Source organism: Mustela nigripes, chromosome 7 (genome assembly GCF_022355385.1).
Source record: "Mustela nigripes isolate SB6536 chromosome 7, MUSNIG.SB6536, whole genome shotgun sequence".
In the NCBI taxonomy this organism is placed as follows: Eukaryota; Metazoa; Chordata; class Mammalia; order Carnivora; family Mustelidae; genus Mustela; species Mustela nigripes.
In genome coordinates, this window is record NC_081563.1 from 140,186,444 (window position 1) to 140,211,091 (window position 24,648).

Consider the following 24,648-nt stretch of genomic DNA (forward strand, 5'->3'; position numbering starts at 1 on the left):
TTTTTTTTTTTTTTTTTTTTTTTTTTTTTTTAAGATTGTATTTATTTCTTTGACATGCAAAGATCACAAGGAGGCAGGGGGGGGGAGCAGACTCCCTGCTGAGCAGAGAGCCCGACACGGGGCTCGATCCCAGGACCCTGAGATCATGACCTGAACCGAAGACAGCGGCTTCATGGCTGAGTCCCCCAGGGCGTCCTGATACCTCCACTCTTTTGAAGTTGGAAAAAAGCAGTGGCATAAAAGTTTTCAAATGAACACTTTAAAATAAAACTACTCCTCTTAAAATCTCCATTTCAGGGGCGCCTGGGTGGCTCAGTGGGTTAAAGCCTCTGCCTTCGGCTCAGGTCACGATCCCAGGGTCCTGGGATCGAGTCCCGCATCGGGCTCTCTGCTCAGCAGGGAGCCTGCTTCCCCCTCTCTGCCTGTCTCTCTGCCTACTTGTGATCTCTCTCTGTCAAATAAATAAATAAACTTTTTTTTTAAAGATTTTATTTATTTACTTGAGAGAGAGAGACAGTGAGCTCTCCCGAGCATGAGCGAGGAGAGGGTCAGAGGGAGAAGCAGACTCCCCATGGAGCAGGGAGTCCGATGCGGGACTCGATCCCGAGACTCCAGGATCATGACCTGAGCCGAAGGCAGTCGTCCAACCAACTGAGCCACCCAGGCGTCCCATAAATAGTCTTTTTTTAAAAAACCTCCATTTCAGTGGAGGTTCACCAGCTGTGCTCTCACACATGCGTATCACTTATGTACGCACATGGTCTCACCCTGAAGACTCCAGCATAACCAAACCCCTTCTCACTGGGCGGGCACCAGGGACTCGGGCAGCCACTGGCTGATTCCTGCCCCAAGTCAGAAGACCCTCCAGGGCATCCCTGTCACGGTCTACAAACCCCAAAAGAAAATAAGCACCTGGTTAAAGAGACGAAAGCCCTCACGTTCAAATTGAAACACGATGCATCGAGACGGCTGCCCACCTGTGGACCAGCCACGAAGCCACGAAAGCCGGCTCCTGCACAGGCACGCTAGCTCAGTGAGGCTGCATGCTTCCCCGTGCTCGGGAGCCGCAGAGCGCTCCCTGCACAACCCTGGAGCACAGCGCGGCGGTCACACCCCCCGCAAGGACACGTCCCAGCGCTGCTCAGCAAAGCGGCTGCCACTGCGGCTCACACACACTCCACTGAGCTCTTCCCTGCGCGCCGGCCTTTGGGGTCCTGAGCCCGAGCCCTCACTGAGCCGCCGTTGTCAGCACCCGGGGCTTCCAGAAGCGCTTCATCCTCCCGCTCCCGCGTGATGGGCTCTCCATGGGGCCTGCTCGTCCCGCACCAACCCCGAACACCCCAGCTCTTCTGCAGGGCTTGCTCCGGGTGCGGCGTCCTGCCGGCTCTGCGGGGCCCCCCAAGGACCAGCTGCCCCGCAGCCCCCAGCCTCCGTCTCTGCACCTGGAGGAACCAGGGGCGGCGCTGGATGTCCGCGAGAGACTTCATGACTTCATGACCTCGACGTTCTAGAAAATGCCGGCACGAAGGAAGTGCTTTTCTTGGGGTGGGACGAGAAGCTGCCCCAGCTCTGCAAAGCCGAGGTCGAGGGACCCTCCGCCAGGACGACGATTCGAGCGCAGATGAGCCGGGAGTCACGGACACGGCCCCCAGCGCCACTCCACCTGCGGGCCCTTCCCACCGGGGCCCACCTCTGGACACCCAGATTCGGCGGCCGTTCCCTGTCACCAGCGTGTCCCCCCCCCCCGGCCCAGACAAAGAACACCGCACGAGCTCTCCTCTCGGTGCAGGGGCTCCCACTAGGGCCCCTGTGTTCCTCGTTCAGCGGGTGCTCCATCAAAGAGGGCCGCTGTCTCTGTCGGGTCCCCAGCTGCCACCAACGGACAGCAACACGGTCAGCCAGAACGGATCCCGCAGACTCTGGTCGTACCTGAGGGAAAACATCTCCGGTCTGCGACTCCGCTCGAACTTCTGAGGAGACGATGGGGACAGAGGGGTGACAAGGGGGAAGCTCCGAGTGCAGGAACAGAGCCCAGTCCAGCCCCACAAAGCTGTGGTGTCACTTTTCATTCAGGCTCTTTTGCCCCCGAAACACAAACACCTAACAAGACGCCTTTCCTTAAGAGACAGGATCCCGTCTGCTGCGGCGTCGGCGGTGGCCAGGCGGCCGCCCGCAGAAGTGAACAGGGTCCCCAGGGCATCCCGTGCCAGGTGCCAGGCACCCTGTTCAGCCTGCACGTCGGCAGTCAGGTCACGGACCCGACCCACGGCTCAGCCCAAACCCACAGGCTTCCCTGCTCCTCACGGGAATCCGGCCGAGCCCTCCCGTGGTTCAGGATGGCGCCCGTGCGCAGACTGCAGACTCCCGCCGTTACACAGCCCACTTGGCAGCTCCTACCTCTGCACCCTCGTGGACTCCCTAAGCCTGAGAGAGCAGACCTGCCCCCCTGCGCAGGGAGGAGGCCCCGAGGGCATGTAGAGCCGGCTGGGAGCTTACAGAGACCACCTTCCCCGGAAGCTGTCCTGTGGGTCCAGCACGTTCTTTCAAAAGCACAGTAGGTCAAGATCCAACTTTACAATAATTTAGGCATAAACATTTTCTTTACAAAACCCACACATTTTATTCTAGCTACAGAACTCCTGTTCTCAAAACCTTTTAGGAACTTGGGACATTAGGACAAGCATCTGGGCTCCTCCCGTCGGCTGCTGAACCAGCAGCTACAGATCCGTCTCATCGGGGGCCCGGGGCCGTCTTGGGGTGGTGCACAAGGTGGGGCAGCCAGGGCCCAAGGAGGACACGCAGAGGAACACGGGTCTGGTCACGACTTTACGGAGCTCTCTCGTGGACAAACTGCCGGAACGGGCGCTTTCCTGGGTTAAAATGCTCCTGGCCTTTTGCTTGGAAAAGTCACTTTTTAAAAAAAGATTTTATTTATTTATGTGACAGAGATCACAAGTAGGCAGAGATGCAGGCAGAGAGAGAGGAGGAAGCAGGCCCCCCGTGGAGCAGAGAGCCCGATGCGGGGCTCGATCCCAGGACCCTGAGATCATGACCTGAGCCGAAGGCAGAGGCTTCACCCACTGAGCCGCCCAGGCGCCCCATGGAAAAGTCACTCTTAAATGCCAACAGGCTTGGAATCACAAGGTGCGGACACACAGAAGGGCAGGGCCGGCAGCCCTGGGCGCAGAGCTGGCTCCCCGTGCGTCTGTACTGAGCCCCCAAACGATCTGCACTTACCACCTGACGCACTCCCTTGGAATGGGGGGCCCTTTCTCTTACAAATAGGATGAGAAGTTAAAACACTCTGCTAAGAGGTAATAGATACTTGGTGAAAACAAACTGACCTCCAAGGGGGTCACAATTCCCATTTCCACGCCAGCTCCAAGGCCAGGATGGAGGAGGGAGCGACGGCCACAGCAGGCAGAAGCCATCCTATGCGAGCTACAACCTCATGTCCTTGTCTTTGCAACTCAGAATAATCTAACAGAAGCGGTTTGCAGTTGCCTTGGTAACCCAAGAGATTTAAGACATTAACAAAAGTACGCAGCCGAGATCACTTGTTGGATTCTAAAAACACCTTCTGCTTGACAACTGCATTTAAACCCTCAAACCCACAGGCCGGAGGAGCGAGCATTCTTCACGGTGCTGATGGGCCCTCAAACCGCCCGGCCTCCAGCATCCTAGCCCACTGGGCGGCTGACGGCCACCAGGCAGGTGTCCCAGGACAGGACTGTGGCCCTGACCGCCCCAGAAGGTGCCACACAGAGCATCTGTCCTTCAGTCATCTGCCAGGGACTGCTGCCTCTCAGAGTTGAATCAGAGCTGGTGAGAGCGGAAACCGGGTCGGGGGCACACGGAGTGCACCCTCCTTGCCGGCAGCTTGGCGATCAGCTCCACCGTCTCAGCTGGGCTAAACCCCAGGAGCTGTAGGGTGCTGCCCGTCAGCGACATTTACAATGCCTGGACACACTTTTGGTTGTCACCAAACTCGGAGACGGGTTGTTGCCGGCATCCAGTGGATGGGGGTCGGGGATGCCGCCTCCGTCCTAGAGCGCCCAGCACAGTCTGCGGTGGAAAACCTGAACAGACAGGGGTCTGGCCGTGTGCTCAGGGCCCGGAACACACAGGGACAGAGAGAATAGCGCAGGCTACTCGTTACTGCGTCTCGGGGAGGTACTGCTTGATGGGTATAGAGTCTCGGTTCGGGATGACGGAACCCTTTGGAAGACAAACAGTAACCATGGTTGCGTGACAATGCGCTTCTATTTAATGCCGATACATTACACACTTGGAAAGGGTTAAAAAAGCAACGGTTACGGCATAGGCATCTCGCCACGATAATGAAAGCTAGTGTATCGAGAGCAGGGAGCTGGAGCAAGGCTCGTCCAAGGCCCCGCCACCCGCCTGGCCATCCGAGGACAGGACGCTTAGTATCTGTGACCTTTGTCAGGACCATTACCCCAGTGTGCTGCCTTCAGCTCTGTCCACTCCCACCTTCCGGCCTTCCTGGAGGCCTTCCTGGAGGGCCCTCCCCAGGACAAGAACTCGCGGCGACGTCCCCACCCTGCTCTGGGCCAACTCTGTTCTACCGGACGCCCCTCCTCACCCCTCCGCACCTCCCTGCACCAGGGGCTGGAGGGAACCGGCGCCTCTTTCTCCCCGGGGGCTGGGGGAGGCAGCAGCCGTCCTCACGAGCTCAGCACCAGGGAAGGCACCTGCTGTTTCGGTAACTGTCTGGTTTGCTGCCCCCTCATCTGCGAGACAGACACAGAACTGTCGTCCAGATTGGGGTCCACCTCAGCAAGGCTAAGCCTAGAGCCCACCGCCCCTCGGGGGGGGGGGGGGGGGCGTCTGGACGCGGGGCCGCGGGGGGGCTCATTGTTCAGTAATGTCCCACAACAGCAAGACACGTCTGTTAGCCTGGACCACCACAGCTGCCCTAGTTGGAAACAGGAGACACCCTCACTGCGAGGAGTGCTTTACCGCCAGAGGTCTTTGGGTGCCCCCGGGTCAAGCCAGGTCTTGGCAGGGGCAGAACACAGGCCTGTCACGGTTTGCTCAACATCCCCAGCGACGACCAAGACCCACGGCTGCTGGACAGAAAACCAGACGGAGGCCGCGGATGGCGAGGGCCTGAGAGGTTCCACGTTCACATCTTATCCCAAGCACTCTCCCACCTTTTGACATTTTAACGTTTAAATCTTTTAAGATGAAGGTCCCCTCCCCGGTACTTACGAAAGGCTCTCCGCTAAGAAGGGAAGCGGACCTTTCAACCCGACCCCATGCCAGGCATCACCCCCCTTTTCCAGCCGCTGACCCCTCAGCTTTAGAGAAGCCCCACCTCAGGTGGGCCCCGTGGGCCTGGGACACGGGGCCTCGGACGGCTGGGGTCCCCAAAGTCCGAGTCCATGCACTTGGACCCATCTGCCGCCACTGGAGACGGCCCTGGGGGGAGGCACCGGGGGAGCCTGGAAGGTGCGGCTTCACCTGCAGAACGAACGGCCAAGGGCCACCGATGCACAGGGTGACGGGCTCTCGCCCCGGCCCAGAAGAAACAAAAGGCTTACTTGAGTCTCGGCTGCTGAACGGCCACCCGGACGTCGGAAGGAAAGAGGCCACGGGGGAGCTGGCCCGGCTCTCGTCCTCCACCTGCTGCGTGATGTGCCGGACCGTCTCCTTGTTTTTCCGATTCTTCCTCCGACCTGCGGGCTGCCAGCCGTCGCCTCCCACCTGCTCGGAGAAGGGGTTCTGCATCGCGCCGTCCCTGGCGGAGGGCAGCTCGCTCCCTCCGTAGTGAGACGGCGAAACCTGCTCTTCCTTGACCCGCAGAGACCCGTAGCCGACGTCGCCCGGCCACAGCGACTGCGAGGCGATGTCATCGGGCCCGTCGGCCTTGGGCTCCTGCTCCTCCTTCCCGTAGCTGCTGCTCCCCTCGTGGCAGCTGGCGATGGCCGAGTCTCCGGAGGAATTGGCGGGGCTCGTGCGCCGGGCCAGCCATGGCGAGATGCTCCTTCCGGCCATCACGGCCGAGATCAGCGCGTCAGTGCTGCTGCCGGGGGGGGCGCTGATCTCGAACTCCGCAAGCTCGTCCGAGGCATCTGGCTTGATGCTGATGTCCAGCGCGGCCTTGATGAAGTCGTGGCAGGCCTGCACAATGTCCGTCATCTGCAGGAAGCTGGCCGCGGACATCACCTCGATGACATTCCTGCTGGTGAGGGCCAGGTGGGCCGAGTACATGAAGTCGATGATGGCCTTGAAGCCCTGGGCCGTGACGATGTCCAAGTGTGTGACCGTAGCCTGGTCCGACGTCTTCTGCACCTGGCAGTAAAGCGTCTTGAAGTAGCGGCTACTGCCGAGCAGGACGTTCTTGTGGGCCTTGAAGACCTTGCCCTCCACCACGACACACACGTCACACAGGACGCCATGCTGCCTCTGCTCGTTGAGCTCACGGAGCAGGTGCCGGTAGTGGGACGCGATTTCCATGTCTTCCTTCCGGTTGTTCATCTGGAAGTCTTGGTGGTGCTGTTCCGCAGACTCTGTGGGGGCAAGAACACGCGAGTTAGCCACGCGCTCGACACCCACGCGCCTGTGGAGTTTCGGCACAGCACAGCGTCCCGGGGAGCCCGGCTGCAGGGTGGCCTCTGGGCAGGGGGAACCTCAGCAGCCGTCCGCAGGGAGTTTCCGGGCTCGAGGCTGACCACTGGCACAGCCCAAGAGCAGAACCCTACACACAGCTCCCAATGGCCAGCGCCAGTGAGCAGCTCAAGTGACTTCTTCCCAGATGTGACATCCCAAGGGCGCCTCATCCACACCCTTCAGGACACAACCTTAAAAATAAAACAGGGATGCCCAGGAGACTCAGGTGCCCTGCTGTGGCGCCCTCCTAAAACCAGCTCCTAGTCTGTCTGCCGTGTTCTCTCTGCGGCCTCCATTAGCTTCCGGGGGCTTCCAGAACTCAGGACCCAGACCGGGAGGCCCGGAGAACTGGATTCTCGCACAGCCCGGAGGCCAGAGGTGTGGGCCAGCTCCCACCAGGGCTTTGCGGGAGGGAGTGTCCAGACCTGTCCCCACTTCTGCTGGTGGCCGGCAGTCCTTGGCCATCCTTGGATGCATAAGCATCACCACCCAGTCTCTGCCTCCACATTCCCACTTTCTCCCCGTGAGCCCATGTCCCGTGTCCCTGTTTTCTAAGGACACGGGTCATATTGGACACCTTACTCCAGAACAACCTCATCGTAACCAATTACGTCTGAATTCGATCACAGCCCAAGGCCCTGGGGGCGGAGGACATACTCGCCCCGTCGCACTTCCGGTGCACTCCCGGAGAAAGACAAGGCTGTTTTTTCTTGAAAAAGCAAAGCAAAGCTGGAGGCTTCACAATTCCAGACCTCAAGTTCTACTACAGAGCCACAGTCACCAAAACAGTACGGGACTGCCACAAAACAGACACACAGCTCAGTGAAACAGGACAGAGAGCCCAGAAATGAACCCACAATTATATGGTCAATTAATCTTCAACAAAGGAACAAGAAAGGCCGTCTCTCCAACCAGCGGCGCTGGGAAAACTGGACGGCCACATGCAGAAGAATGAAACCGGACCACTCTCTTACACCAGACACATAAATAAACTCAAAACAGACTGGGGACCTGAATGTGACACCTAAATGCATAAAAATCCTAGAAGAGTGCATAGGCAGTAATGTCTCCGACATTGGTCGTAGTGACATTTTCTAGATAGGTCCCTTCAGGCAAAGGAGACAAAAGCAAAAATCAACTGCTGGGATTAGAACAGAAAGCTTCTGCACAGCCAAGGAAACAACCAGCAAACTAAGAGCCAACGTATGAATGGGAGAAGATATTTGCAGTGACTCATCCCACAGAAGGTTAGTATCTAAATTACATAAAGAACTTACACAACTCAACACCCAAAACCCAAATAATCCAATTTAAAAGTGGGCAGAAGACACGAACAGGTACTTCTCCAAAGAAGACATACGAATGGCCCACAGACACGAGAAGACGCTCCACGTCACTCCTCATCACGGAAAAGCAGCTCACAAGCAGGATGAGGTGTGGCCTCCCACAGTCAGCAACACAAGAACCAACAGGTGTTGTCAAGGACGCAGAGAGAAAGGAGCCTCGTGCGCTGTCGGCAGGAATGCAAACAGGTTCAGCGGTTCTGGAAGATGGCATGGAGGCCCCTCAGAAGATAGAACACAGAGCGACTGGATGACCCAGCCAGTCCACTACTGGGTATCTACCCACAGGACACAAAAACACTAATTTGGAAGGATACACGCACCCCTATGTTTACGGCAGCAACGTCCACATAGCCAAGACTCGGAAGCCGCCCAAGTGTGCACAGACAGAGAACTGGTCAAGAAGGTGTGCCACACACACACACACACGGAGGAATGTTATTCAGCCAGAAAAATAATGAAATCTTGCTGTTCGCAATGACGGGACGGAGCTAGAGGGTATAACGTAAGCCAAAGCAGCCAAAGAAAGACAAACACACGCGATTTCCCTGCTGTGGAATCGAAGAAACAAAACTGATGAACAAAGGGGAAAGGAGACACACCAAGAAACAAGATTGTTCTTCTCTAAGATTGTATTTATTTATTTGACCGAGGGACAGAGAGACCACAAGTAGGCAGAGAGGCAGGCGGGGCGGGGGGGAGCAGGAAGCAGGCTCCCCGCTGAGGAGAGTCCGATGCGGGGCTCGATCCCAGGACCCTGAGATCACGACCTGAGCCAAAGGCAGAGGCTTCACCCACGGAGCCCCCCAGGCGCCCCAAGAAACAGGATTCTTAGCTCTAGAGGACACACTGATGGTCGGCAGCGCGGAGGGGCGGAGGGGCAGGCGGGCCAGGGTGGACAGCACTGGGTTAGGGACCGGCGGACCGCGCGCCTGACACCGGTACAGCACCGTAGGTCCGCTGCACGGGAATGCGACCTTTCAACGGTTAAAAGAAAAAGTCACTAAAATTCTCATCACAAAATACATTTTGTACCTGTGCACGGAGGGAGACGTGAACTAGAAGTAAAAGGAAACATAGCCAGCCGTGTCACACGCACACCTAACGGCATGGCGGGGACAAACAGAGCAGGCCTGCACCTGTCAAAGAGAAGAAACACCAAACGCGCTCCGTGAACACGTCATGTCGCAAAGGGCGACAAATGGGAGCATGGTTGAAATCACAAGAAGGACCGGCCCAGAACAACCCGACTTCATGTCCCGAGGCCCGGCGGCCGCTTCCTGGGAGTGAGTCCACGCACACGGCCCCCACCTGGAGTCAGCGCGCACCGGCTGGGGAAGCGGCTCCGCACCGCGCGCTGTGTGACCTCGGGGCAGCTGCTTTACCTCCCTGCACCTCAAATTCCTCATCGGCCAAGTGGAAGTAGTGATCACTCTTACCGCTGGCCATTACGAAGACGAAGCGAGTCGGCACTCGCAGGGCCCTCGCGAGAGCGTCTGCGCAGACTGAGCGAGCGCCCCGGCGTCCTCACTCCCATGAGCGGAGGAGCCTCACCGCGGAGCTCGCGACAGTCGGGAAGCAGGCGAGTCAGGAAGCGCGGGCCGGGGGTATAACGCAGGGGGTTTCGATTTTATCTGTAATACTTTCATCTCTAAAAAAGAACAGTAAAGGTCTGTAGCTTCTATTCCAACACGGTCTTTGCTACTTCGGGCTGTCGGGTTCGTGAACGGATGCTGTGAGCAGGTAACCTCCACGACTCACCTAAAAACCTTTTGTAGCTGCTGCTTTCACGGAAATGTTAACATTCATAGACCCTAATTTTTAGTTTCCTTTATATTCTAGTGGAAATGAGATTAAGATATATAAAAATTAGGGGCACTTGGGCAGTGCAGTCGGTGAAGCGTCTGCCTTCAGCTCAGGTCATGATCTCGGGGTCCTGGGATCGAGCCCCATGTCGGGCTCTCTGCTCAGCAGGGAGTCTGCTTCTCCCTCTACCCCTCCCCCTACTCGAGCCCTCTCTCTCTCTGTCAGATAAATAAAATCTTAAAAAATAAAAGGTCTCATTTCTTAAAAATAAATGAAATGAAATGAAGTGACATGAAATGCCCAGTGAGAAAAGTGGTCATTCGGTTTCCCACTCCCAGGCTAGGAAGACAGGCTAGAGAGCGAAAGGCTCTCATCTCCCTCAGCTGGCCGGGTCCGGGACGCCCTCCCCACAAGCCTCCTCACTCCTTCCTGCTGGAGGCACCTGCACTGGCAGAGCTGGTGCCCCAGGGACCCCAGCACCTGTTCCCTCGTCCCGGCCGGCCAAGCGCTGGGACGCAGCTCAGAGCCCAGGCCGCTGCCCCAGCATCAGAGGCCGGGAGTTAGCACGCTGCTTCTGCACGCTGCCTGCGGGCTCGGCAGCCACACCTGTCCCCGATGAGGCCTGGCCACCAAGAAGGAGAAACAGGAAGCAGGTCCGGAACGGGCTGTGGGGAAGGGTCACGTGCTCGGATGGCACCAGCGGGCTCTCGACCTTGAGCCCCAGAGCCCCTGGAGGGGAGTCACAAACCAAGGGGTGGTCCCCACCCCACACTGAGTCGGGACAGAAGGACGTGACAAGGACAGGGGTTCCACCCAGGAGTGACTTCATTCCTCCAGCCCAACCTTGCAGACACAGAGGAGCCACACGTCGAGGGAGGGTCCGAGAGGTGCTTCAAGTTGAGGAAAACCACCATGGAAACTACAGGCGCCAGTTTAATGCCTGGAGGCCTCGGGAAGTGGCACCTGGTTCCTGGTCATGTGATGAGAGCATCAACGGCCTCGGGACCCTGCGTTCCAATCAGCGAGCGGTACACACCATCTCCTGGTTTCCCGTACGAATACTAAGTCTCTACTCGCCACCGAAACAGACCCCGCAAGAATCGGGACGAACCACGGAAAGGAAATAAAACACCATTTTATACAAGGAACAACTACCTCATAGGATCTGCATTTCTTTTTTAAGAGTTTATTTATTTATTTATTTTTTTATTTGACAGAGAGAGAGACAGCGAGAGAGGGAACACAAGCAGGGGGAGTGGGGAGGGAGAAGCAGGCTCCCGCAGAGCAGGGAGCCCCATCCCAGGACCCTGGGACCATTACCTGAGCTGAAAGCAGATGCTTAAGCCACCCAGATGCCCCAGGATTTGTATTTCTAAAATAATTTCAACTTCTGTGGAAAACTGTAAAATAAGTTATTATTCGATCTGGGCAGCTTAAGAACCAGCTATGCACTTTACACAGCGTTCATAGTAGAAAAACCGTACAATTTCCATTACGGAAAAAGTTACTTGTACATTAAAAAGAGGGAGTCTAAAACAGGAGTCTCCTATGAAAATAGTAAGGGTACACAGAGTTGGTCTGGGGCACCTGGGTGGCTCATTCAGTTAAGTGTCTGCCTTCGGCTCAGGTCATGATCCTGGGGTCCTGGGACGGAGCCCCCCATCGGGCTCCCTGCTCAGTGGGGAGCCTGCTTCTCCCTCTGCCTCTGCTCATGCTCTCTCTCAAATAAATGAAGAAAATATATATATATTTTTAAAAAGGGTACATTTTTTAAAAATGTAGCTTGAGGAGAACCACGGAATTCGCGTTACAAAGCTGATAACTCTCCCATCAGTAAGGGCTCCTGGGAGTCCTGCGCACCCGAGCTCAGGTGTCCTGCTGAGTAACGGCTGGCCGGCCAGGTAAGATGCAGCCTTGAGATGAAAGCCTGCTCACGGCGGTTCCTCTCTGAGGGCAAGAGAGCGCGCCTGCCCTTGGGACGTAGAGCAGGTCATGGAGACCAGCCTGGCCGCGGACACACACCTGTGGACAGGTGACCCGTCATCCCTGTGTTACCTGCGCTGCTCCGCGGAGCACTGGCCACGCTCACGAATTCCAGGGCCCGTGAGCAGTGCCCTCCTGAGTACGGGGTCCTTCAAAGAGGAGCTGTGGTCCAGATGCCAAGCATTGTGAGGTCAGGGTCTGAGGGCGGGTGAGGTGCTCTATCAGCAGCCCGGCAGCTGAGGACTCCACAAAGCTGCACCCTTCCCCTCCTGGTTTTCCAAACTCGCGTTATTTCTCCTCTAGGTTCCCCACTTAGAGCTTGCTGATCGAGAGATGCTGTTGAGAGATGCTGCTTCAGACGGAATCACTCATAAACAGAACCACTTTGCTACCAAACTAGCTTGGATCCACATTCCAGACCAGACTTCAGAGATCGTGTCACCTGAGCAGCGCTGGGGACTGATGCGGACTTGGGACCCCTTAGCATGGACAACTGGGGACACGGTAGACAGTGCTAGTCACCAAGACTCCCAACGAAGGAGGCAATATGTGTGTGACACTCAGGTGACATTTCCAACCCCGCAGCCTCCAGAGAAGATGGGCGGCGACCCCGACCTGCCAATACACCCAAAGCTCAAAGACACCGAGCTCCTGGCCACCAAGGAGCCAGCTTCAGAACCAAGCCCGTCCCACTGTCCCGTGCAGGCTCCAGAGATGACTCGGCGTGGCGACCCAAGGGAAAGGATGCGGATGCCACGGTGCCAGCACAGAGAATGGCACGCTCCGTCCCAAGCGCCGGAACTGGCTTCTGCCAGCCTCCTCCCCGCTGGCTCTGACTCGGGCGTCCAGAATGCTGAGGGCCGGGCAGCTCCCTAAGGGACTGGTACAGGGCGCCCCGATCTCTGGCCGTCTGGGGAGTTACAGTTGTCAGCAGAGTCTGTCCTGTTGGAGACGTACGTTTCGTACCTGTTCCGCCTGTCACCCGACGGCTGGTGCTGCACGGGGAGAATCCAAAGGCCTCAGAAGGCACCAGAACCACGCAGTCTGCTGTGAATGCGTGTCGCTCAATGCATTGTGTGTCCTGAGCTCAGGGACCGGGCTGGGGTCCCCTGCTCCTCTCATCCGCAAGGAGCGTCACTGGGAAGACGACTGGTTCCCACAACAGCAGGCGTAACGTAGACCTGGGGTCCTTGTTACTAGCAAACAAGCATCAGGTCAGCCCCACCAGCCGGCAGGACCCCCCAGGGCTGGTCACTGAGTCCCACTCCAGAAAAGCCCATGTCTAATTTGGAATGACTCGTAAGGCATGCGTGTCCTTCTCAAACACACACACAAACCGAGATGTTCCCTCACCTTCTTACCTCTAACCTGGAACTTGCGCGTGTCCATGTGTCGGTTTAGCTCAATTTAAGCTTATTTAAGTTTCTCTGTTAAATGTCATCTAACAGACAAATACTGTTTAAAAGTGGAACCAAGACACCTCCAGTGCTAGAACCAAGCCACATGATCTTCCTGCCCCACAGAAACCCCACGGGGTACAGACGGTGGCCCCACAGACGTCTGGGCCAGCCTCACTACACCAAAACCGCCCTTGGAGTTATTTTGGTGGGATTTTTTAAATGCATCACATTTCGAACAGTCACATCACAGGAAAGATACCTGAGCCGGCAGACAGTGGAAAGGTGGTCAACGTCCTCAGGCCTCAGGGAGATGCAGGCGACAGTGGCCACACAGGCGCCAGGACGAGAAGCCCGGGAGCACGGCCCCCGTGAGGGCTTGCGTGCAGACACGGCCCGGGTAACCCCCAAACCCAGCAACGGCACTCGTATGCGCCCGCAGGGACATGGGGAAGTGGGGCGCGTTCCGACCCACGGACACACTCAGCAGGAAGGCATCCACGTGTCCCCAGCCCCGTGCCTAGTGTCACTCTCAGACACGCGTGAATCTCCGGGGGCTTGTGGGGAGTGACAGACGCCACGCACGGCTAGCATGTGGAGCGCACCGCCTTCTACGGAGGCCTGGAGCGCACCAGCTAACCCGGGGCTGGGGCCGTGGCCGGCGTCCTCCGCGACCGTGTCCCCACTGTGTGCAGACCCCCTCAGAGGCACTTTAAATGCCGCAGTCGGTGTATGTAAACTGCGCTTCGGTAAAGGCGGCTGGACCTCTGTCCTTGCTCAACTGCAAACCTGGGCCCGTTTGTTGCCATCTGTTGTACGGCGGCTTTTGTCCTCTAAAATTCATTTGTCGGGCTCCTAACCGCCTTCTCGGCACACGGCCTTCCTCGCGGCGGGGCGGTTGCAGGTACAGTTGGTTCAGCCGCGGTCTCTAGGAGGGCCCTGGTCCGACGGGACGGGTGGTGTCCGTACACAACGGAGACGCAGGGACAGGTGCCCCCAGGGAGGACGTGGGCCGCCAGGCCAGGGAGAGAAGAGCTCTCCGCGCGGAGACGTGGGTCCGCGGTCTGTGTTAGGCAGCTACGCGCACACACACACTGTGCACGTCTGCCAAGGATGGCCACCAAGGGCCACACGGCACTCGGACAAGAGGAGAAGCAATCTCGTCCCAGGGAAGGGGCTCTCTGTCCAGCCCTGCCCTGCTATCCCTTTACTTTCTCTGCTGAACACAAACCGGCGAGCGGGGCTGGAGGCCTCCACATCCTCCACACTGCCCCTGGCTTGAGCTAAAAATGCAAACCTGGCCGCTCTCCCGCCATGGGGCAGGCCCACCCCACTTCCGGCCCCTCCTCTGTGCCTCTTTCGGTTCCTCGTCCTCGGGGAGCCTGGAGTGCCCCCACCCCCCACGGGCCGCCCTACCTGCCTCAAGTCACTTCCTCTCTCGGGGGCACCCCCCACCCTGGCCTGTGCCGAGGTGCCCCCCTGTCCAAACCCCCTGGCCTCCACTGCAGACCCTCCGAGTGCATGTCTAAGCAGGGCAGAGATTCCAGGCTGAAATCAACCCGTGCACCTGCCTGCCATGGCCCGGAACCCACCCAAGGCTGAAGATCCCACACAGGGTGCCCCCCCAGAAGCCCAAAGTCACCACAGGGATGATTCTAGAACAGCATAAAGCTGGGCAGGGGCAGCTCCCCAGAGTGGGGTACAAACCACTCACAGGGGCGACTTAGGGAGAAGCATACATTTAGAGGGTAGCACGGGTCTCTGAAGAGGCCCCCCACAAGCCACCATCCCAGAGTTCAGGGCCTAGAGCAGCCCCTCCCTCACAGACCTTGGCCTGGGACTGAGCCTCAAGGAGCCGCCAATGTCCATCCCTGTAGGTGGACAAGTCTGTGCCCAGCTACTCAGTCGCAGGAGCTGACCTAAGACAAGTGTGGCACAAAGGGCCACCCGAGCATCCCCGACACACCCTGACCCCACCAGGTACAAGACCACTGAGCCACCGCCTGGCGGTTCCAGCCCGGCTCCTGGGGGACTCAGGCCTATCTGATGTCACATGGACAAGAAGAACCTAGTCGGCCACAGAACCGCTGAGAGACATCGAGCCTATGTTTCAGGACGGTTCCAAGTGCACGCGAGACCTCAAAACAGAGGCCTTAGGAAGTCCCCATGAGAGCGCTGGCCGGGCCAGCGAGAGGCCCAGAACAAGCCGAGAGCCAAGTGCCACAGTGGTCAGGGATTCTGCCAGGCCTCGAGGTGGTGGGGGCACCAGCCACCAAGACGGGGACCCAGAGACCAGCACTTCAAGGGGAGAGGCCCTCATTCAAGTCCTGGCACACAGGACCGTGCTCCAGGGGTAGGGAAGGTCAGAAAAGGGCTGCACAGGGTCGCAGTTCTGGAGAGAGGCCCCAGATACAGGCCAGTCCCGTGTGCCCGCCTGAGGACGGCCGCTCTGACTTCCAGTTTCTCGGCTTCCGCTGCTGGGAAGCTGGTCTGGGGGATGTGTCTTGTGGGCTGGGAAAAGAAAGGGGAAGAGGTGAGGGCTTTATGCTCATTCTCCCAGACACATCCCGCCAGACCTAGTCTCGTTCTGGATGCTTCTTCTTTAAACCATGCTTGGTCTTAACGGGCAGTTAGGCTCCTTTTAGCTCGTTCTGGTTAGGCGTGAGGCATCGGGCAGTACAAACGTGCTAATTTAACAGGTCTGACTGATAAAGGCCAATTCTGCACAGAACGGAAGAGGGATAGCAAGCCCTCCAACCGCCAGACACTGCCTCCTCCTCCCAGAAGCTTCCCGGAGCTCCCAGAACAGTCCCCGAGCCTCTGCTGCTGAGTCCAGGAGCTTCTGGGCACGGGACCCACACTTCACACGCCACAGGCTCGCTCCAACACACATTTAGGCCAACACAACCATCCTTGTCACGTGAGACCTGCAGGACTTGACTGAGTTACACGTTGAATTCAGGGAATTTTTTTTTAGGATTTATTTATTTATTTGAGAGACAGAGAGAGAGAGAGAGAGCACAAGTCGGGGGAGTGGCAGAGGGAACGGGAAGAGCAGGTCCCCCGCTGGGCAGGGAGCCTGACGCCGGGACGCCAGGATCATGACCTGGGCCGAAGGCAGAACTTTCACCGACTGAGCCCCAGGCACCCCCCCAGAAACGTCGTTTAAACATCCGACACTAAGTGCTGGGAGAAGAAGGAGCTCGTGGGCTGGTGGCCTTACAGGTGGACGGTCAGGCTGCTGCCAACCAGCCACACTCCCTGGGACATGCCAGCTCCGTGTCATCGGTGCCCAGGAGACACGGCTCCAGATGTGACAGCGCACACGCTCTGGGGTGGGCTCTGACGTTCCCACCAGCTGGCAGCAAAGCCAGGGACGATGCAGGCCCTCACTGTGGTGGGCCATGTTGAAGGCCCAACCCCCAACACCTATGAACGGGACCTTATTTGAGAAAACAGGGTCTTTGAAGACTTAACCAAGGTTTAAGATGAGGTCATGACCCAGTGGCACTGGTGTCCTTATAGAAAGGAGAAATCTGGACAGAAACACACAGAGAGACGCCCCTGTGAAGACAGGCAGAGACAGAGCCATGGTGCCACAGCGCAGGGCCTGGAGCCACGAGAGCCGGAGGGCAGGACGGACCCTCCCCGGGAACCCCGGGCCCTGACTTCAACTCCCAACCCAGAGTGGCCAGAGAACACTTCTCTGTTGTTTTAAGCCCCAGTTGATGATACATTGTCACAAAAGCCCCAGGAAAAGCCACACTTAATTTTTTTCTTTTTCTTTTTTTTTTTTTTTAGAAGATTTTATTTATTTATTTGACAGACAGAGATCCCAAGTAGGCAGAGAGGCAGGCAGAGAGAGAGTGGGGGAAGCAGGCTCCCCACTGAGCAGCGAGCCCGATGCGGGGCTCGATTCCAGGACCCTGAGATGACGACCCGAGCCGAAGGCAGAGGCCCAACCCCTGAGCCACCCAGGCGCCCCAATTTTTTTTTTTTTTCTTAAAAAGAAGGCTGATCGGCTTCCCAAGCCAGGAAAACTATGTCTGTGAATTTTAAACCTGAGATGTGCTGTGACTTGAAATGTTAACTCTACACACTTGTGCTCCCTGCCACCAAGACAAAAATAGACCCCACACAGGGAAGGAGCTAGAAGCAATGCAGGCTCTCCGGCAGCAGGTGAAGCCCTTCCCCCGGCTCCGGCTGGGTCCACTTTTTGTTTTGAAACACTTTGCAACTATTGGAAAAGTTGTAGGAATAATTCAGGAACTCCCACCTACCCCTGAACCAGACTGACCAGTTTGAAACATTTTGCAACATCTGCTCCCATCTAGTAACACGCTAGACCTTTATTTAGATGCTCCTTCCTAGGAAGTTGTACACTTGACAAGGAGAGGAGCTGTGGGGGCACAGGGGTCCCACTCCTGAGCCCCTGGGCCTGGATCGCCCCAAGCGCACGTCTGAGGCAGGCAGCAGGCAGCACAAGCCCCCTCGGCATCCGGGACGCCAGCGCAGGGCGGCCCCGGTACCCAGCAGAACCTCGGCGGGCCGATCGGACATTCCAAGCACGGCTCTCAGTGCTGCAGAGATGGCACAGGCCCTTCCCAGGCAAGCACTCCTCACACACCAAACGAGCGATGGACAGACAGACGGACAGCTGCCGAGTGAGCCAACGTTCCCGGCCGGAGCAGAGGCCAGCGGCAGGGAAGCCCAACCCCCACCGCATGGCCCCCAGTGATGGATCAGTCAGTTCCCCAAACTCACACAGACATCAACACGGCGGGTCCCAGAACTGGCCAGGTCCCAGCAGGGAACAGATGACTGGTTCCCGGCATCCCCGCAGCGGCCAGGGGAGCCCCCGACTGAGAGCAGCACCAGCTGGGGCACAGGCCAGGCCGCAGGGGCCCCAGGCAGGGGCGCATGATGAAGGCCAGAGGCCAGCTGGGGCCGACCTGGCCAGCGGGGCCCCGGGAGGGGGGGTGTCTTGCAGAAGGAGTCCTGGGGGAGGGGCTGGTTCTTGCCCCCAGGGAACCTGTGGGCTTGGAGTGGGGGTGGGGAAAGCTTAAGGCACCCTGGGACACGAGGGAGACAGGGCCTCTCCCAGGGAAGCCCCTCTTTCCCTGGGACCAGCCCCAAAGCCCTTGAGGTGAAATTCCCGATTCTCAAGGAAAGCCCTGGGTTTCGAGGGGGCTACTCAGTACTGTGGGGGACAGGACGGGCACAAGAGGGGCTCTGCAGGTCTGTCCTGCGGGCAGTGTCCACAGCTGAAGAAGTGGGCACCGAGAGTGCTGGCCTCTGGGCAGCCTGCGGGAGGGGTCCTGCTCTGGGAACGGCACCGGCACAGCCGGGGGTCCAGGACACACTCGCTGGGGTGGTGGGCAGCCCTGTGTGGCAAAGCCCTCAGGAACAAGGGTCTGTACCACACAGCCCAGGCGTCATCTACCTTCATCACCAAATCCGCGCACGCTCCTGTTCCCAGTCCCCATGGGGAGGACACCAGAGGCTGGTCTGGGCAGGGCACTGGGTGAGCCCCCCAGCCCGTGTCAGTTAATCCTGGAACCTGACAGTAAACCTTCGAAGGTATCTAGGCAATACCTAGAGCAAGCTGAGGGAAACGTACCATTCTGAGAGACGATGTCCAAGGAAACGTCTGTGTGCACGAGGCTGAAAAATTAACACGAAGTCGTGCAACCCAGTGAAGGTGGTCACAGGCCACTACAGAGCTGGGAGCCACGGTCCTTCTGGAGCATGGCCCACAGAGCGTGGCGCAACAAGACGTGGGTGTCGCTGACCAGTAATTCCACGTTTGGGAAACACTACCCCAAGGAAATGACCCCAAATGCTAATTTGCTCAAAGATGCTGCCAGCACTTCTATTTATAATGGCAAGACGTAAGAAATCACCCAAAGGCCTGACAACCAGAAAACAGCCAAGCAGAATTCGACATATTAAAAGCGAACGAGACCCGATTTAGGTGAACAAGAAACATTGTTTACGTTGAAACTCAGAGGTTTGTAACAAGTAAATGGAAGGGAATGACAGCTGAGAACACGGACCCCGAGATGCTTGGGCACAGCCCGTCTCCTCGCAGGGCCAGGTGCTCACTCATAACACTCAAACCCAACAGCCGAGCCCACCCGGCCCCTGCAGGGAGCAGGCTAGCGCGTGAAATTAGTCCAGGAGGAGGAGCGCAGCCTCCGTAGAGAGAAGTCGGCACGAAGCCCTGTTCACTCCTGTCTGTGGCTGGAAGCACCGCAGGGGAGCCTGTGCTGGACTCGTACAAATGTTCCGTTCGGGACCAAGGACAGTCTGCCTCCATGCGTCCCCAAACCCTGCAAAGCCTGTGGTTCATCTAGAACATTGGAACCGTGGGGCGCAGGGTCCCCCACAAGGACACAGACGGCTCCGTCCTGCCCGCACCTGACCACGTGGCACAGAGGGCCTGGCAAAGCCCCGGGACCTCCACTCTGACTTCCAAGGAGCAAAAGGAAATCCCTCAGCAGGGCCCTGGGCACGAGCAGTCTGACTGCCAGTTTCGCGACTGGTATTTCCCTCTGCGCTTGGACAAAGGGCTGGCACGTGGGACACCTCTCAGGTCCCCTTAAACCCGCTGCCACCGTCCAACTGGCGATGCAGGAAAGAGAGTGGCGGGTAAGTGACCTTGAGCAGGATGACACGAGTGAGGTCCCACGCACCGGCCTGTGAGCATGAGGGGCCCGGTCAGGCCTGCCGAGTGCTGAGCTTAGGCCAACCCGCCGGATCCGCACTTGCTGGGGTTGGAGGAGGGAGACCACAGGGGCGCGGCTGGTCCTTCTCATCTCTGAGGACCCAGCAAGCTGTGTGTGAACAGTGCTGGTGAACAAACCCACATTCCTCCCCAGCTCTGCCGAATGCCAGCGTTCCCTCCATGATACGGGACTTCTAGAAGCAAACCCGGGCCGTCCGGCCGTGCACCGACTCCATCCGCTGCCGAGGCTCCGGGGCGGTCCGCCCTCACACTCCTCAGTCCCGGTGCCAGCTGTGGGTAAACTGACCCATCTGGGAAGACAACGAAGTAAGAGTAGCTCACGACTCCGAAGAAAACGAGAAGCCTCCATCGAAATACTCAAAAGGAAAGACCTGCAGCCCTCCAAACGCAGACAGGCTCCAGCATTGGCCCCCCGCCGCAGGGACCCCCCTGCGACAAACTCTCTCACTAACAGGAAAGTTCCGAACTCAAGCAAAACTACTCACCCACGTTTCCCACATACCAAAGGAGAGGCCGAGGGAAATTTAATTTGTGTCTCAGTGAAAACTGAAGGAAGACCAACACGAAGAGAAGTGGGGCCTCCAGGAGATGGAACGAATCTAGAGATGTTCTTGCAGGTTATTAACCGACGACAAATCTCAAATTTTTTTAAAGATTTTTATTTATTTGTTGGACAGAGATCCCAAGTAGGCGGGGGGGGGCAGACCCCCTGCTGAGCAGGGAGCCCCAAGCGCTCAGTCCCAGGACCCTGCATCACCACCTGAGCCGAAGGCAGAGGCTCAACCGACTGAACCACCCAGACACCCCCAAATCTCAAATTTTAAAAGAAAACTTATATAGGTGGTAATTATTTTGCAAACTCCATGTACATCTCTGAACCCAGAGCAGACCAGAGGCACCTGGAGGGCTCACATGATCTCAGTGCCGTGGGATCGAGCCCGCACACTCCTGCATTGTGAGGCCTAAGCCGAGATCAGGAGTCGGACACCCAGCCCACAGAGCCACTGGGGCACCCCACAAACTGAACATCCCGATGGCCACGGGCTGCACCACCCGTGCCCCCCGCACCCCTTCCCCCCACGCCTAGTCTCAGGGACCATCACAGGGGGACAGGAAGGGGCTCCTCCAGGTCGCAGGATCCCACCAGCAAGGCCAGCACACAAGGTCTCTCCGCAAACACATGGTATCAAACAGAATAAGTGACGTTTCTGGGGCGCCTGGGTGGCTCAGTGGGTTGAGCCTTCGGCTCAGGTCATGGTCTCAGGGTCCTGGGATCGAGTCCCGCATCGGGCTCTCTGCTCAGCAGGGAGCCTGCTTCCCTCTCTCTCTCTGCCTGCCTCTCTGCCTACTTGGGATCTCTGTCTGTCAAATAAATAAATAAAATCTTTAAAAAAAAAAAAAAAAAAAGGCCGTTTCTGAGCTGCCACCTCCAGTGGAATGTGTCCAGACTCCAGTCCAGCGTGAAGACATGGGGCCCCACAGGAGCATGGAACCCAGGCCAGGTGTGGCAGCCGAGATGAGCTGTGGGTGCGTGAGTGCGAGTCTCAGCCACACTTGGCGGAGCCCCGCAGGGGACGCGGCCTGAGTGACACCCACCGGAGCAAGACTCAGAGGACAGCAAAGCCAGAGGAGCAGAGGGGAAGCACTGCAACTGGCGATGGGACCTTGTCTCCAATTCTGCCCACATCTAAAGACGTCGGAGGCACGTATATAACACTTTGGTTATGGAGGAACCGCACAGCTTCTCCAGTTCCGGGAGAATCTCTGATTTAGAGATGCAGACGCGCAAGAGACTGATCTGATGTCAGATCCCGCAGACCACGGCTCAGACACACGTGGAACACGGCTCACACACACACAGACCACGGCTCACACACACCCAGACCATGGCTGACACACACACAGACCACGGCTCACACACATGCGGACTACAGCTCACACACATGGACCATGGCTCAGACACACATGGACCACAGCTCACACACATATGCAGACCACAGCTGAGACAGACACACATAGACCAAGGCTCACACACAGGCAGGCCACAGCTCACACACACACACAGACCAGACGTGGACCACAGCTCAGACACACACGCAGACCACGGCTCACACACACGGACCACAGCTCAGACACACGCAGACCGTGACTCATATGCACGGACCACGGCTCACACACGCGGACCACGGCTCACACACACGGACCATGGCTCATGCGTGTGGACCACGGTTCACACAAGTCTGCAGGGGCCACTGCTCCACTCCCCGTCGGGTCTGCTCCTTGTGGGAGGGCCATAAGCATGAACGGAGATGACAGCAGTGACACCCCTCCCCCGCCTATCCAGGGAGCACAGAGCACCTGAGTTCCTTAAGTGACCTCCGACCCTCCTGGCTGGACCTAGGGGTCCACGGTAGAGGGACCACATCTTTCTGACCATGGACACTAAAGCACAACAGCCACACCCACGTGCCCCTGGTTTCGGCAGTGACCACAGAACAGGCCGGCTCTTGTAGCTACTTCACAATTCGGAGCTTCAGACCAGCCACTTAACAGTATTATTTGATGTGTTAAGTTCTACATGTTACTTCAACACAAGACATGGTTTTCTGAATTTAAAGACTGTGTCTCAACAGCTGCTATCCTGCATTTTCTGGTGTATCTCAGCAGAAGCATTAAGAACATTCTGGAAAGGTAGGTCCCGCGGGTTGCCTGGCTCTAGGGGGTGGGGAAGGCGGCCCACGTGCACTCAGCCGGCAGAGACAGGTGCCCAGAGGGGCCTCACCACCCGCTGCGGAGCGGCCACAACAGCTGGCTGCCCTCACTGCCCACGGGGTGCCCGTGGCTGCATCTCTAGTCACCCCCGCCCCAAAGCGCACGACCCCTGTCACCTGCCTCCTGGCACGGGCCCCGCAGCACCTGCCCACAGCAGGCATGGCCGTCCACGCCTCTGCAGCCCGTCTCTGTCACTTCCCCGGAAGCACACATCTGCTGGCAAGGGCCCCGCCGGTGACAGGCGGGGGCTGGGTGCAGACTTGCCGCATGCTCTCACCTGCCTCCTACACGGTCCCCAGAAGGGACAATGGCTGACTGAGAGGACTGTGTGACGCAGGACCGAGAAACACGGGCGCGGACGTGCCCGGGACAGACCACGGCCTGCAGGAAGCCGCGCTCCAGCCTGACCCCACACCTGTGAGTGTGACCGCGTCTGGAAGGCGCATCACCGCATTAGGTGGAAGTCGGGTCAGTGTGACTGATCTAGACACACAGGGGAGGAGGCCACGCGTGTACACGGCTGGACATGCTGGAGCAACCCATCCACAGGCCAGGAACAGCCAGGATCCCAGGCAGACACACAACCGGACGAGGCGGACGGAGCCTCACCCGGAGCCTCTGCTGAGGGCGTGGCCCTGCCGGCACTTGGATCTGGGCCTCTGGCCTCCAGGGCTGAGAGCGAACGAAGCTCTGTGTGTAGACCCCAGGCTCACGGGGCTTTCTTACGACAGTCCCAGGACGGTCTTCCCAGCAGCGACCTAACCTACATGGCCGCCCGACATGCGGCAGGAAGGGCTCCTCCCTCACGCCCTGTGCCGCCAGCTACCACCCCAAACAACTCAGCAGCGTGTGGGGAAGCTCCGGAGGGGCTCCACGGGGAGAACCGCTGACACACTCTGCCCCCGCACCCGGGAAAGCCACGTGGCCAAGCGGCTGCTGTTCAGAATCCACAGGCCAGGCAGGAATGGCGGTGCTGCCCCTCAGCCCTGCCCATGGTTCTGTGGCCGGGGCCGAAGCACAGGTCCTTCCCCAGCCGGCGTGAGCCTGAGAAGGGAAGTGTAGGGTGTGGGCCACTCCTGAGACACAGAGCAGAAGGGTGGACCCAGGGGTATCCCGAACCCCTAGGGGGCGGGCCGCACACCAGGGTGACACCAAGGCCAGCTTCCGGTCGGCTCGGACAAACCCGTCTCCAAACTGAGAGTTACATGTTCATTTCAGTGTGTACCCAAAAAAGCCACCAAGACATCAGACTCGTGATTTCATGACTATTCTCACTCAAGACAAGGCAGAGATCAGTTTAAGTTAAAAAGTAGGGTGACCACGAATGACTTCGAGCAAACCTGGTGTGCGGGTGCCTTCTCCAAGGCGTGGTTACCGGCCTCAAGGGAAAGAGCGAAGCGCGTCCGGAGTGGGGCAGAGCACGAGGGCTCTGTGCGGCAGCAGGCCCGCCCGACGCAGGCACGGCAGGCTTCCCAGTGCTGACCCTGCCTGACCTACTCCTCGGGGCCCTGGGCGCGCACGCACACCCGAGAACACTCAGGGCCCTCCCCATCGTGAGAGCATGTTAGGGCCACAGAGAACCTTCCCACCACCCGTCGCGCGAGCAGGGCTGCGGCCGGTGGGGTTTCCACCATGCTTGAAGAAAGCACAGTAGCCGCCGCGGCCCAAAACCCCGAGCAGGGGAGAGGCCAAGTTCAAGACTGCCCGTTGCATCTGGACTCCTCGCCACGTTTCCGATCCCATTCAGCGAGCAGGGCATTACGCCAACTTCTCTCTCTCTTTTTAATATTTTTAAGTTTATTTAGGTAGCTCTCTAGACCCAACATGCAGCTTGAACTCACAACCTCAAGATGAAGAGAAGAATGGTCTTCCTCTCTCTTTTTAAAGATTCTATTTATTTATTTATTTGTGGGGGGGGGTACGCACACACAAGCAGGGGGTGGGCAGAGGCAGAGGGAGAAGC

General features: G+C 58.0%; 1 protein-coding gene across 1 annotated transcript in view; it reads right to left on the minus strand.

Moving 5' to 3' along the window:
• Positions 1-24,648, minus strand: part of ZBTB46 (zinc finger and BTB domain containing 46) — a 62,657-nt gene that overhangs the window by 31,456 nt on the left and 6,553 nt on the right. The window contains exon 2 of the mRNA XM_059407445.1: positions 5,568-6,536. Coding sequence (XP_059263428.1) covers positions 5,568-6,504 — 937 coding nt within the window. The 5' untranslated portion in view covers positions 6,505-6,536. The remainder of the gene's footprint in view (positions 1-5,567; positions 6,537-24,648) is intronic.